At 41.2% G+C, this 14,577-nt stretch overlaps 1 protein-coding gene across 3 annotated transcripts in view; it reads left to right on the top strand.

The window, feature by feature from the left end:
- Positions 1–14,577, top strand: part of Slc38a9 (solute carrier family 38 member 9) — a 66,783-nt gene that overhangs the window by 30,537 nt on the left and 21,669 nt on the right. For all 3 annotated transcript variants that reach the window (XM_038322052.1, XM_038322049.1, XM_038322051.1), the window contains 4 exons: positions 1,136–1,195; positions 2,398–2,589; positions 4,591–4,698; positions 14,179–14,285. In XM_038322052.1, coding sequence (XP_038177980.1) covers positions 1,136–1,195; positions 2,398–2,589; positions 4,591–4,698; positions 14,179–14,285 — 467 coding nt within the window. The remainder of the gene's footprint in view (positions 1–1,135; positions 1,196–2,397; positions 2,590–4,590; positions 4,699–14,178; positions 14,286–14,577) is intronic.

Raw genomic sequence — 14,577 nt, 5'->3', positions numbered from 1 at the left:
AATCCATGTTGGGTGGAGGTGGCACACACCTTAAATCCCAGCATTCAGGACGCAGAGACAGAGTGATCTCTGAGTTTGAGGCCAGCCTGGTCTACAGAGTGAGTTCCAAGAGAGCCAGGACTGTTACACAGAGAAACAACAACAAAAAAACAAAACAAAACAAAACAAAAAAACAACTAAGGAAACAGAATCCACATGTTCCTGTCACTTAGCCTTATCAGCTGTCAACATTGTACTGGTCTAGAATAGTCTATAATAGGATTTTAGTCATTTTATTCTAATTGTCCCTCCAATGAAGTTTTAATACCACAGAAATCCCTTTTACAAAGTGTTTATCTATCTGTATATGTTTTTTAAAAGTAAGCTTTTCCTCCCCTCAGGAATGAATTTTTCTCACATTCATTGAGAAACCATGAGCTATGCTATGTCCCTCACTATTCTAATTCAAATATTGTTATAGCTATAATTTTTTTTGTATAAAGCATGACCCTGTCTCAAAACAAACAGACAGACAGACCGACCACACTGTTTACCCATCCTCATACTCATATGCATGCTCAGGCATTGACGGCACATGCCTTCATCTAGCTCAGCAGTTCTTCCAGGAGTGATGGTTACTATACAGCCGGAGCTTTGTAAGAGTGTGTACTGTCTTTTATGATGGTTACTATACAGCCAGAGCTTTGTAAGAGTGTGTACTGTTTCTTATGAAAATATTAGGTGATTTTCCAAATAGGTTTGGCCGTGTATGGTTGTTGGTTTCCCTTTTGGCATACTTGAGAACTTTACATAAAATGTATCTGTACTACTATAAATTAATTTTAAGTATAGGGAAAAATTGTATCTATCTTCTTTGCAGACCTTTTAAGTACCATTAATTCGGTCTTTCAAGTAGCTTCTTTTTTAAGCCCTGGATTATGTAAATGTTTCCATATGGGCCTATGAAGTAAATGACATTATCATTCCAGTAGGCAAAGAAAACTAAAAATGAAACTATGTAACTAAGAAATAATCTGGGGTCAGTGTACTCAATAATATTATATACAGTAAATAACCGTTTTTATGAACAGAAGACCTTAGGTGATGATGGGACCTGGCATGGTTCATTCATTGTGTAACTATCTTTGTCTTTTAGATTTCATTCATCACATTAATGACACCGACACTATACTGAGAACCAATGACAGCAACCCTGGTAAGTAGTGTGGAATTCAGTTTGTTTCCTTGTCCCCAATCCTGCTCCCAAAACGATTTGAAAATAGAATTCATAACTCCAAGTTAGGTAAATGGTTGGGGAAAAATTGTTCTTATATTCCTGGGTTGCTATACAATTATTGGTGGTAGGTTTCAAAATAGATTTATTTATTAAAAATAAATGCTTGAGTGTGATTTGGCAGTAGTGCATCTGCATGGCATGTGGGAAGCACTGGGTTCGAGCCTTGGCACCATAAAAGAATAAAGACTAAAAAGAGCATGGAAATACGCCCATGAGATGCTCAGAGGGTGACAGGCCGGCAGCCTGAGCTTGACCCCCGGACCCAGGGCTGAAGGAGGAATTGCTCGACTGTGGCCTGTAAATGCACAACAGACAAGTTACAAATAAGCAAATGCTGAGAGAGAAGGCAAAGAGAGAGAGAATACAAGCTCTTTCTCCAGACTCCCGGTTCTCAGAGGTTAACAGACTCTTAGGCTGCCGGAATTGGGTCACTGAATCATTTTGGATTGTTAAACTCCAAAGTCTTCAGTTTTTCACTGGTGATCAGGGATTTCTGCTTTTAATTCCCTAACACATAGATTTTTTTTTCTTATTAAAAAAGAAAAAAGGGGGTCAGTGAAATGGCTCAATAAGCAAAGGCATTTTACCACCACGCCTGATGACCTGAGTTCAGTCCCAAGACCTACAAGGTAGAAGGAGCGAACAGACTCTGACATGTTGTCCTCTGACCTCTGCACATGTGCTGTGACGAACATACATACACACACACAAAAATAATAAAACTAATCAAATTCTTAAGAGAAAAAGCCTGTTATTTGGCCTTTGTACGGTCATTACTACCATACAAAGATATGGTATGGTAGTGACTATACCTGCATGGTACGTCTCATATTACTGAGGTGACCATAAGCCCAATATTTCCTGCCCAACAATCGGGCCAAGGAACATTATATGGGATCTTTCTTTTGTTCCTAATACAAGGGTATGCTACCTCAAAAGTCTTTTTTTTTTTTTTCATATTCCCTTTCAATGTTTATATTTAGGTGAAAGATTCCAAAGGCCCCTCTATAACCCTTTCCCAGAAGTTGGTGCTAAGAGCTGAGCAGGCGCAGTCCCTGGGCACAGTGACTCTCTGGCCTGGGTCATCTGATCTCTGATCTGGCGTTTGTTTACCTTTGCAGTGATTTGCCCAAGCGCTGGGAGCAGTGGCCACCCTGACAACAGCTCCATGGTTTTCTACAATGACACACAAGTCCAGCAGTTTGAGAAGTGGTGGGATAAGTCCAAAACAGTGCCGTTCTACCTCATAGGGCTCCTCCTGCCACTGCTCAATTTCAAGTCTCCTTCGTTTTTTTCCAAATTTAATATCCTAGGTAAGTTACTACTTTGTGGGACTTCAGCAGTATGAATGGGGAGAGAGTCACCTCCCCAGCTGCTCATTTATGTGATACTTTGATTTTGCTTTTTGTTTTTCTATAAAGTTTGGCACAGAAAAAATGGACACGACCATTTCAGGTTCCTTTTGCCCTTTCAGGGTTGGTTTTCTTGATATGAATTACTCAGTTTCCCATTCTAACCTTCTTGAATAACTCACTTCCGTGCAAGTACAGCTGGAGGAAACAGGCTGAGGAGGAGACATCAAAATGGCTACTACAGGAATCCTCAGTTTTAAAGTGTGAAAACATAGGAACCTCCTGTGTTCTATGTACAAGTATTACATAGCCAGGCCTGGTAACACAACCACTAATCCTAAGCACTTGGAAGACAAAAGCAGAAGGAGCTGGAGTTCAAGGTCATCCCTGGCTGCTGAGATTAAGGGGGTAGAGGGTAACTGCACAGGATTGTCATCTAACTTTAAACGTAAGAGATCATTTTACAACTAAGGCTTTTCATTCATTCATTCATTCATTCATTCATATAGTCTTGGAGATCAAATCCAATGCTTTAAAAACAAACAAAAAGACCAGCAGGGCCTTGTGCTTTCTGGGCGGCCTACTCTACTGCTGAGCCCCACTCCAGCCCTAGGTTGGCTTCTTATTCTGCGTTTGTGCCCTTCCTGAGTTTTTGTTTCTTAGCACAGTGGCCTCCAAAAGGAATAGACCTCTGTGCATGTCTCCTGTCTTGCAGAAATCTCCAAAGGAATATTTTGACTCTACTTAATGACGAAAAGACCTTCAGTGAAAGCTCAGATCTGGTTAACTAAAGGAAATCTGGAGATAGCACTTACAGAGACTTGTTGGACTCAGTCTGTAGGATTTTACCTCCCCTCTGAAGCTCTCCCAATAGGCAGCTGCAGTGCACAATAATCAGATTCTCCATCATATCAAGGAACTAGGAGGAACAACACCAAAATGTAGCCAGGTTCCCAGGAGATGAAAGGAAAGGGTAAAGATAGGTCTCTCCAGCCTGTCTCCCTCAGAGCAGGATGCTGTAAGGCAGCATGAACATGGAGAGAACCGGCTGTTACATAAGCTGGGCCTCCTGTCTTCATCTTTCTGAATCAGCTAATCTCTAAACCCACAGTCCGGTTTATAGAGCTCTTTGTGGTTTCCTGACTCGCGGCAGACTTTCCAGTGGAACAAGTCTTTCACAAGCATGTGAACTTACAGAAGGTTTGCTCAGTGAGACCCCGTGGTCCTCAGACTTCCAACCTGGCTTCAGGACGTTCTGCTGTTGTCCTTCCTCAGAGCAGTAGCCTAGGGGCCTTCAGAGGCAGATCTGATTGACCTCCACAAAGACTGCATCTCCTTCCTCAGGAGGAGTGATCTGGGTTAGAGATGTAGCTGACCAAATAAGCACTTGCCTAGTAGTGTACAAACAAGGCATTGGGTTTTATCCCCAATACTACAAAAATACTACAAAAAAAATTTAATTAAAAGATAACAGTCCTCTAATGTCTACACCGCTCACAGTTCTGTGTGGCAGAGCCTCCCAGAGCTGCTGGCTCATTTGTTCACCTTTCTTGGATGTTTGCTATTTTTTGTGTCTTTACTTTCTGATCACTTCAAATTAACTTAGCAGACTTTTCCAGTGTGTTGGGTGTCTCCCAATAACTAAAACAAAATAAGTTGGTTTCATGTTTTCTTCTCTTGTAAAACTGACTGTTTTATAATAGATTCTGCTTGTTGCTGTCACTGAATTCCTAACTAAACAGTTCCCAGTCAGTGAGGTTCCTTAGGCGTACTACCTAATATTTTGATTTACTTTCTGAAAACTCACAAGGCTTATTTTTATTATTTAGAATCTAGCTGGGTTTTTTTTTTTTAAAAAAAAAATAAGATTAACAAAGATAATTTCTCCAGTCCTGATTTGTAAAGAGGTCTGTCGGATCTACAAAGATGACCAGTAGCTTCTGGTTTGTTTGTCCCTTACAGGCACAGTATCCGTCCTCTATTTGATTGTCCTTGTTACCTTGAAGGCTATTCGCTTAGGATTCCATCTGGAATTTCACTGGTTTGTGCCAACAGAATTTTTTGTACCAGGTGAGTTTGTCAAAATAAGAAATAATTAAATAACAATAATTTGTTCTTTAAGTTAATACCCATGAAACATTAGTCTAAAACAGGTAATACAAGGTTAATTGATTGCTCTCACCTGCTAATTCCAGCATTTGGGAGGCTGAAACAGAGGACTACCTTGAGTTCTAGGCCAGCCTGGGCCATAGAGTGAGATACTGCCTCAGAAAAACAAAAATGAGTAAATAAAACAAAACAGGATTATATTTGGTATTTCTGGCAACTAGGGATAACCAGGGCTCTATCATTTTTGAATTGACATTTGAAGTCCATTTAATGCACTTATAATGCACTTGAAAAATCAAAAACTTATTCTCTAGACTTTTCTAAGGAACATTTGCTTAGACTATCAGAGACATAGAGCATTGTTATGTGTGTTGGTAATACTGCTCATTAGAACCATTGTTCCTGGCTGGGCATGGTGGCACCCACTTTCTGGTACTCAGGAAGCAGAGGCAGGTAGGATTGCTGTGAGTTCCAGGCCAAACCCTATATCAGAGAGAGAGAGAGAGAGAGAGAGAGAGAGAGAGAGAGAGAGAGAGAGAGAGAGAGAGATCATTCTTCCCCTTATGGGTTTTCCTGTAATTTTATTGTTTTTCAGGTTATGATTATGATTATTAAATGGATTTTTGCACCTGTCTCATATCTCCTCCTGATTATAATGTGGCAATTTAGTTAATTTAGTTTCACCCAAATTTAAAATCTATGGGACATTTTTAAAAAGCACCAATAAAACAATGAATAAATGACTGAATTTTACTAAATAAGAAGGTAGATTAATAAGTGACCATTACTGTGTTGGCCTCGGAAATCTGGGAAATGCATGTTTCCTGAACGCTGTGCTACAGTGTTTGAGCAGCAGAAGGCCTCTTTGGTACTTTTGTCTTCAAAGGGACTTCCAGCAAGAGATGCCTGGAGAAGGCCGAGCCCAGAAGCTCACAGAAGCCTTTGCAGACATAGGTGCCATCTGGTACCCTGACTCCTGTGAAATTATGAATCCTACTCCATTCCAGGCTGTCTTCCATAAATACATTGCCTCCTTCTCTGGATGCAGCCAGCAGGATGCCCAAGAGTTCTGGAAGCTCCCCATGCAGCAGTTGACCCTTGAATCCAGCCAATGAGGCCGCTGGGCACCACCAATCCCACCAGTGGTCCAGTTCCCTCTCCACCTCTCTGGGGAGGGTTCTGCGTGAAGAACCTGAATTAAGTGATAATGACTGAGCCAACTTAAATGTGGAAGTGCTCCCTGGAGCGAGAAGACAGCAAGATTGTGGGCCTATTTGTGGAATAGTTGAAAATTTGCCTCAAGTGCCAGTTCTGTGGGTATCACACCTTCATGGTTTTCTGTGAACTGTCTCTGCCCATCCCCAAGAAAGGATTTGCTGGGGCAAAGTGTCACTGAGGGAGTTTCAGCGTTTTCACCAAGGAAGAAAAGCTAGAGGCAGGACTAGTTCTGATCAATGCCGCAGAAACACAAAGTACAAAGAAGTTGACAGTACCAAGATTCCCCGGGGGGACAGTGACTGTTACAAAAATATCTTGAAACTAATCATTGAGAAATAGTACTCGATTCTATTGTTGGTTTAGAAAGACTGCTTTCTTTCTATTCTTCAATCATTAAGAAGCCTAAAATTTCACCATTGAGTATCTGGTCTTCCTGATTCTCGTAGTTGCGAGCTATTTAGCTCCTATTTCTTTGTTATAACCTTCCTAGATTTTCAAGATGTATTGAGTAGGTAGTCACTGAAAATTGTTGATTATGTTACCATGGCTACTTTTTTCGGAACACTTGACTTTATTAGCTTTGATTTTCCAAAGCCCTGAGCCTTGAAAGGGCATTTTTCCTTCCAAGATTATGTGGTGGTGCACACCTTTAATCCTAGCACTAAGGAGACTGAGGCAGCTGGATCTCTTTGAGTTTCAGAACAGCCACAATAGAAGAGACCCTCTTTCAAAAAAAAAAAAAGGAAAAAAAAAACTGATAAAAAGGACAGTATTGAATTCTCCCAATGATTGGCAAAAATAGTCCGGGATTTTTTTTAATATTATGTCTATTGTGATTTATTAAGCATTAGTGAGGAAAGTTTCTACTAATGATAATAAACTAAAAATAGATACCTAATGGGGCAAAGGACTCAGATTTGATTTCAGCACCTACATGGAGTCAACAAGCTCCGACCTGTAACTCCAGCTTCAAGGGACCAGTGTTCTGTGGGTGTCTGTATTCATATGCACACACTGACACACAGGCACAATTACACATAATTAAACAGAAAATAAATATATTTTTAAAAATGTATAACCAGGGTAAATAGTTATCTGGGAAACAGAAAAGAAGAAATTCTTAAGTAGGTGGTAAATCATTCATTTTCCAGTATCCAATTTTATATGGAATGAAGGGGAAATAATGAAGATTAAACAAGGCACATTTTCCATTAGGAGTCTAAAATTACTACATTGTGATTAAAGACTGTGTGAAGAATGAAATATGTCCTAAGTCCTTTCTGAAAGGCTAATTAAAAACTCGGAGAACATTGGAGAGGAAAAGCCTTTACTGTCCTCATGAAAAGTCACACCATTTTACAAATCCGATTGATTTTATGTGCTCTTGTTTCTAATATAATTACGTATTACATTTGTTTCCTTACGCACCTACCACAGCATGTGGCTGGAGGAGATCCCAGGACAGCATTTGAAAGTCAATTCTTTCCTTCAGCCTGTTGACTACTGGTTGTCTTAGGGTTTTTACTGCTGCAATGAACATCACAACCAAAAAAGCAGGTCGGGGAGGAAAGGATTTATTCACATACATTTCCACATCACTCTGCATCATCAAAGGAGGTCAGGAAAGGAACTCAAGCAGGGCAGGAAACTGGGGGCAGGAGCTGATGCAGAGGCCATTGGAGGAGTGCTGCTTACTGGCTTGCTTTCCCCTGGCTTGCTCAGCCTGCTTTCTTAGAGAACCTAGGACCACCAGCCCAGGGATGGCACCAACCACCTTGTGCTGAGGCCTCCCCCATCAATCACTAAGAAAATGCCTTATAGCTGGATCTTATGGAGATATTTTCTCAACTGAGCCTTCTTCCTCTCTGATGACTCTAGCTTGTGACCAGTTGACATAAAACCAGCCAGTGCACTGGGTATGCAACTCAGGTTGTCAGTCTTAGCAAGAGTCTTTCTTCACCTGATGACCATCTCTCTTGCCCAGGATTCTTATTTCTAAACTTTTAGATTTTAATACATTTGTCAACAACCTTGCGCTCAGGTAGTAGTTGGGGGGGGGGGGGGGAGCGTCTATTCTGCTTTCTTACAAACCCAAGGACTTTTATCCCCTAAGTAATGCCATGCAACCAACTGGCTTTATGTATTATCTGCACAGTAACCAATCCTAATTATATTACTTCCAGCCGAGATCCCTCATGAAGTTCATTCTCATGTGTTCAACTCACACCTTCTTTTTCTCTGTTTCGATGTCTATGGATGTGTCAAGCTCAGACTGGCAAAGACCAAATACTTGTTATATTCATTTCAGTGTCCGTTCCTATCCACCAGCCTGCTTGACTTGCTCTTCTCTGAGCCTCCTTCACCTTAAAAGAGAAGCTGCAGTTTCGGGTGCTCTGGTCAACACTGTATAGTCATTGACCATTCTCCATCCACACCCGATCCAGCTACAGAGTGCGTCAGTTTTATTTTTTAAAACAGTTAAGAATCTAACTTCCTACCATCTCCACCGAAAAGAACCATGTCAAGCTATTAATCTCTTGCCTGGATTATTTTAGTGCCCCCCTACTTAAGTTTGTCTCCCCCACCCTAAGCTGCTCTACACCCAGCAGCTAGAGTTATACTTGTAAAACAACCCAAGCTACTGTGGTGGTGCTTGCTTGTGGTGCCAGCCCTTAAGGGATCTGGATTTAAGGCCAGCCTGAACTACATAGTAAGACCTGTCTTAATGCAAAAACAGAGCAAAGCTCAAACCAGAACCCACAGAACTCTAACGATTTCCCATCTCATTAAGAATGACGGCTTCTTTATCATAGTCCTTGGACCCAGTCTGACCTGACTCAGTCCCCACCGCTTCCCCTCTTACTCACCGACTCCAAGCGCACTGGCCTCCTTGCTGTTGTATGACAATGCCAAGCACACTCCCATCTTGTCCTTCACTGTTCCCTGTCTATGAGGTGCCCTGTTATGAGATGGTCGGTGTGGTTATACAAGGTCTTCTCTGACAACCTACCCACCTCCAGGCTGCTTGAGACTTTTCCTTAAATTCCTCCATTTCTTTAAGAGAGTTTTTCATTTCCTCTTTAAAGGTCTCCATCATCTTCATAAAGCTATGTTTAAAATCATTTTCTTCTGCTTCTTTTCGGTTAGGATTATCAAGTCTTCCTGTTGTATGACCGCTGGGTTCTGTCGTTAACCACGTTGCTTTTTAGGTTGTTGGGTGCATTGGTGCCTACCCATCTCTTCCTTCAGTTGACGCCTGCCGTGCTTTGTGTCTTGGTTCAATCCTTGCAGTGTCTGTGTCTTGGGAACTATTCTTGGACTGCTCTGTAAAGTCACTGTCTGTGTCTCAGGGGTTCTGAAGCAGCTCCCTGCAGGAAACTCACCTGCTGGCTGGCTAGAGAAGTCAAGGCAGGTGGGGGAGGGAGAGGCCCAGGGTTTTGCCCTGGTATTGAGGGCCTAGAGAGTGGGATATCCCTCTGGGTGGCTGGTCACTCACCTCTTGGTCATCACTGTGTAGTGCCAAGCTGCATTTCAGAGTTCCACTTACGTTGCAGGGTGATAGGAGGGATTGGGGGTGTGGTGGGACTTGTAGTAGCGGGCTGTGGAAAGTGTAAAACTTTTTCAGTGTATTGTATAGACCGAGCAGGAAGAGTTTACAATTCCTGAATAAAGTTTGAGGAGGAAGTAGTATTAACTAGATAACTAAGGAACTAAAAAGAAAAAATTATTTTTTCCAGAAAAACGGATCAATAAAAAGTTTTTATATAAAAGGAAATTAATCACAGTACAGTCCATGGCTTACTATGAATTCAATCACAATCATCAAATTAAAAACTTGATTTTTCAAATCCAAACTGAAAACTCTGCTTGGCACTTCTGATCCCCATGTTGAGTATAAGTGTGCACCAACTACCACAGCTGGTTTATTCAGTGCTGATGACCAAATCCAGTTCTGTCTTCACCTTGGCATGCACTTTAGTGACTGAACCGCACTCCTAATATTGTTCAGCTTTTAAGAGTTTTAGTTTGGTTGGGTTTCGGGGGAGTAGACAGGATTTCATGTAGCCTAGGCTGTCCTAGTGTACTGTGTAACCAAGGTTAACCTTCAATTCTTGCTTTTCCTGTGTTTGCCTCCACAGCGCTAAGACCATAGGTGTGTGCCGCCATGGCACACTAACTTTTAACAATTAGTACACTGAAAACTGCAATTAAGATGACATGAGCCAGGTGTACTGACTCATACCTGTAGGACCACTCAGGAGGCTGAGTCAGAGAAATTGTCACAAGTTAGAGGTCAACCTGGGCTACATAGTGAGACTGCCTTAGTTAGGGTTTCTGTTGTAAAAAGACACCATAACCATGGCATCACGTTAGGTGGCATAGCTTAATATAGGAGACCTCAAAGCCTACCCCATAGTGACACACTTCCTCCAACAAGGCCATACCAACTCCAATAAAGCCACACATCCTAACAGTGCCACTCCCTTTGGGGCCATTTTCTTTCAAACCACCACAGACACCTGTCTCAAAAAAAAAAAAGTCCTCATAATTCTTTGAAACTGACTTCAAAGAGACTTTAGATTCTAATTTACTCTGGGGTGGGGGGGGTGCACGCACACACGCACGCACACACATACGTACGTGCGCACCACACAAAGGCCAGCGATTACATCAGGTGTTTTCCTCAATTAACTTCCAACCCTTTGTGAATTGCTTGTCTTCTTTAATTATAATAGAATAAGCATGCCACGAATGTTATGTCCTTTGAAAAGGCATGTTAAGCATATTTCCCCATAATATGAGAAAGAGAGGCAGGGAGAGAGTGTTTATAACTTCATTACTCATAATTGCTAAAAGTGGAAGCAACCCAGTGTCTGTCCCTGGTGAGTATATAAAGTATGATGAATCAATATGGTGGAATATTATCCAACACTAGAAAGGAACCAAGTACTGTGGATACGATCACACAAATCTGAATATGCTAAAAAAAATTAAGTTTACGCTTCACATGAGTAAAACATGTGTGAATTATATTTTAACAGCACTGAAAAATCTCAGTTCTTAAAAGAATTGCTCAAAAAGTATTTGTGTCGATCAATTATTGCAAAAGCCTTAATTGAAAAGGACCAAGTTCATCAGCTGCCATAGACAGGTTGGTTGCTGTGAGATGGAAAAGGTCAATCAAAGAGAAAATTAATAATCTCCACCCTAAAAACAGTTTTAAATAGAATTTTGTTCGTATTGCTGGCTGAGAATCCTTCAGTTCTGGCAGTAGTGTTCCTGCTGCATGCCACACAGTGTTGTATAAAACATGACCCTCCGCCCTCCAAGAGACTCCAGTTGAGCAGTAAGACAATTGATACAGTAACAATCATAAAAAAAAGAGGTGCCCAGGGGACACTAGAGTACAAAGGGATTGCACATCTAAGAGGAGGCAGAGAAGTGATCTCAGCGGAATCTATTAAGGGCCGAAAGGAGATCGCTAAGTGAGAAGCTGGAGGATTCTCAGAGGTATGCCGTGCACAGTTAAGGCCTGAAGTAACATGACTCACTTAGGAAATTATGAGAATTTGAATGGCTTGATTGAAAGAATACTTGTTGAAAAAAATGGTAGGAAGTACTAAAAAACAAGAACTGGACTGAAAAGCCTTCTCTTTTAAGCTAAATATAACTCTAAAGTCCAGTTATGACTCTCCCCTCCTCCTCCCACACTTGCAAGATAGGCTTTTATGTCCTAAGAAGGCCAGTGGGGAGAAGGAAGAATAGTCCTACAGTGCTCTGCTTGGAAACAGAATTTGTAGGGAGGCTGCCATGATGAAATGCTGCCCACAAAAGGATGAGGTCAGGAGTGCCTTCCCTCCTCCCAGTCACTCTCGGTCAACAGGGGAACACTGTCAGAACCCTTCAGGCTGGGGTTCCGCTGTTCATGCAGGGCTTGCTTGCAAGAGGCCTTGGATTTGTCCTCAACACTGCATAAAACTGAATGTGGTGGCACACACCTCTAACTGCAGAGAGGTAGATACAGGAGGATCATGAAGTTCAAGGTCATTCTCAAGTACATTGTGGGGTTTGAGGCTAGCCTGGGCTACGTGAGATCCCATCTCAAAACAAAAAGAACCTTAGGATCTAGCATAAACAGCACAGATGACTAGAATCTTGATAGTAAGTGATCCAGGGCTCAAATCCCTTCCACCCCAGCCAAATCCCTCCAATCCCATTTTCCCATACACTTCCAACACCAGCTGAATCAGTTTCAGTTCCCCAGTAAGCAGGCAGCAGAATAGTCAGAAGAGCAGGACAGGTATAAGGGCAGCACTTCTGCAAAATTAAAGGATTAGGAGCAGGACTAAGCCTGGTTGGGATACGTAGGAAGAAAGAGAAGAAAAAGAAATGGATTCAACAGAAATAAGTTCAGAACGTCCTGGCCAGCCACTACGGCCCTCAATACAAATATTGCCTCTAGAATAGTCTAGGTTTACACAGACGTGCACAAATGCTAATACACCGCAAGCTCAGAGTTGGCTAGTAGCTGTCCAGTGGGAATATGACTGGGGCAGGATCAGGGCAGCAGACATGGGAAGGCTGCAGCCGGAAGCCATCAGCTAACAACCTTGCTTAGGTTCTCGCTTAAAGGGAGACTGCATGTTGTCCTTCCACGGTATATGTCAGAGTACTTTAATATACGTAGAAATGAAAGTAATCCTAGCCCAAACTAATATCGGTTTTGCTAATGTGGGTAGGATCATTTAATTTGTTTTCTTACAGCTTCTAACCCATTATTATATACAAAGATGTTGATGTGGCAGGGCAGCCTTTTGAGACAGGATCTCACTTTTGCCCAGGCTAATCTGGAATAGCCCAGCCTGGCCCCAGACTAAGCCTCCCAAGTGCTAAGATTACAGACATGAACCACTATGATTGGTGATTTCTTTTTCCTACTTAGCTGATCTACTTTGGATCCCAGCTAAAGAGTTTGTCAGTTATTTCTCTTTTAAAAATATCAGCAAGTAAATCCATCTGCGCATGATTTTGTCATCATTTTCAAAAATAGTGCTTTTGTCATGTGGTGTGTAATCCAGTTGTTAGCTAGCCATGATCTCAGTTTATTGGGTGTATTAGAAAGATTACCAAAAAAAAAAGATTTTCAAAAACTAACAGGAAGAATTTGCCTATATTGTGAGTTGCATTCAGAGATAAAAAATTATAGACAAAAACTGACAGACAAGAAATATAATAGCAAACAGAATAAGCCAGGCATAGTGATTCATGCCTGTAACCTGAGTATTGAACTCAGGAGGCTGAGACGGTGAGAAAAAGCAAACAGACAGAAAGCAAAACCATATACTTTTATTGGCCTTACCTTCCGATTTTCTTTAGAGCTGGTGGTTGATTCTTAGTGGCCACACTTCCTTTCCTGAAACAGCGCAGCAAAGAGCCAGTAGACCTTTGCTGCGGTTCTGCTCTTCACCCCAAGCTGTCCCTGAGATGGCTCTCCACTTTGCCACTTGCTTTGCCTAGACCTACCAATACTGCTAAGTAGATTGTAGCCTGATTCCACATTAGCTAATTGTTTCATTTACTTATTACCTGCCTCCAAACAGTAGTTCTAGATAGAATACTATTTTCAAATAACTGTATTTATTATAGGCAATTAAATGGTTATATTTAAAATAAATCCTGTCAACCAGAGATAGCCATTGTTATCAATGTCTTTTCTTGAGCACAAAATGTATAGCTGTTTATGTGTATTTTAAAAAACAGCATACTTTTTAAATACTTTATCCCACTGCAAACTGTATCTCAGTTTAACCAGGATTATCTTTATGATATGCATTTTAGACTTGTCACCCAAGACTTTTAAGTAGCTATTTCTCTCCTCTGTGATTTCTTTTCCAGAGGAACTTTCCCGGCAAGTTCAGATATGAGGAGACTGGAAGATTTTTTTTAGTCCTAGACAGACCCTAAATTTAAATCTTGTTGTGGGACCTCAGCTAGGGATAACTGAGAGGAAGTCACAGAATGTATATCCCTTAATTCCATTTCTTCCTCTTCCAAGTGTTTTGACTAAGTGTAACGCTCACCTTGAGGGACTTTATAAATGCTTGAATATTCCTGTTCCCTGGGGCAATGATGATGTTGAGGGTAGTGATGATATAAGAGAAAACTGATGGTTAGTGAATGCTAATAGTCATTTTATGCTTGTCGCTTTTCTTTTTCTCCTAGAGATAAGATTTGAGTTTCCACAGCTGACCGGAGTGCTTACTCTTGCTTTCTTTATCCACAATTGTATTATCACACTCTTGAAAAACAACAAGAACCAAGAAAATAATGTGAGTAGTTAACTGAGAAACTGGCCTTGATATTTTCTAAGGGTAAACTCTAACTAGTGTTTGATGCACTTTTATTTTATTTGTGATTTGTTTTTGCATCTTAATTTTTAAGATTAAATTATAGATCAGTGGTCATATAAAACTTTTAGATGTAATTTTTTTGGACTTTGCAGGCTATATGTTCTTGTTACAGCTACCCAATCCTGCTGTTGTGGCATGAAAGCAGCTACAGACAATAGATAAACAAATGGGTGGGATAGATTTGACCCACGGACCCAGACTGCTGTAGAGA

This window comes from Arvicola amphibius, chromosome 3, assembly GCF_903992535.2.
Source record: "Arvicola amphibius chromosome 3, mArvAmp1.2, whole genome shotgun sequence".
NCBI lineage: Eukaryota > Metazoa > Chordata > Mammalia > Rodentia > Cricetidae > Arvicola > Arvicola amphibius.
This window is presented reverse-complemented; position numbering and strand designations above follow the sequence as displayed.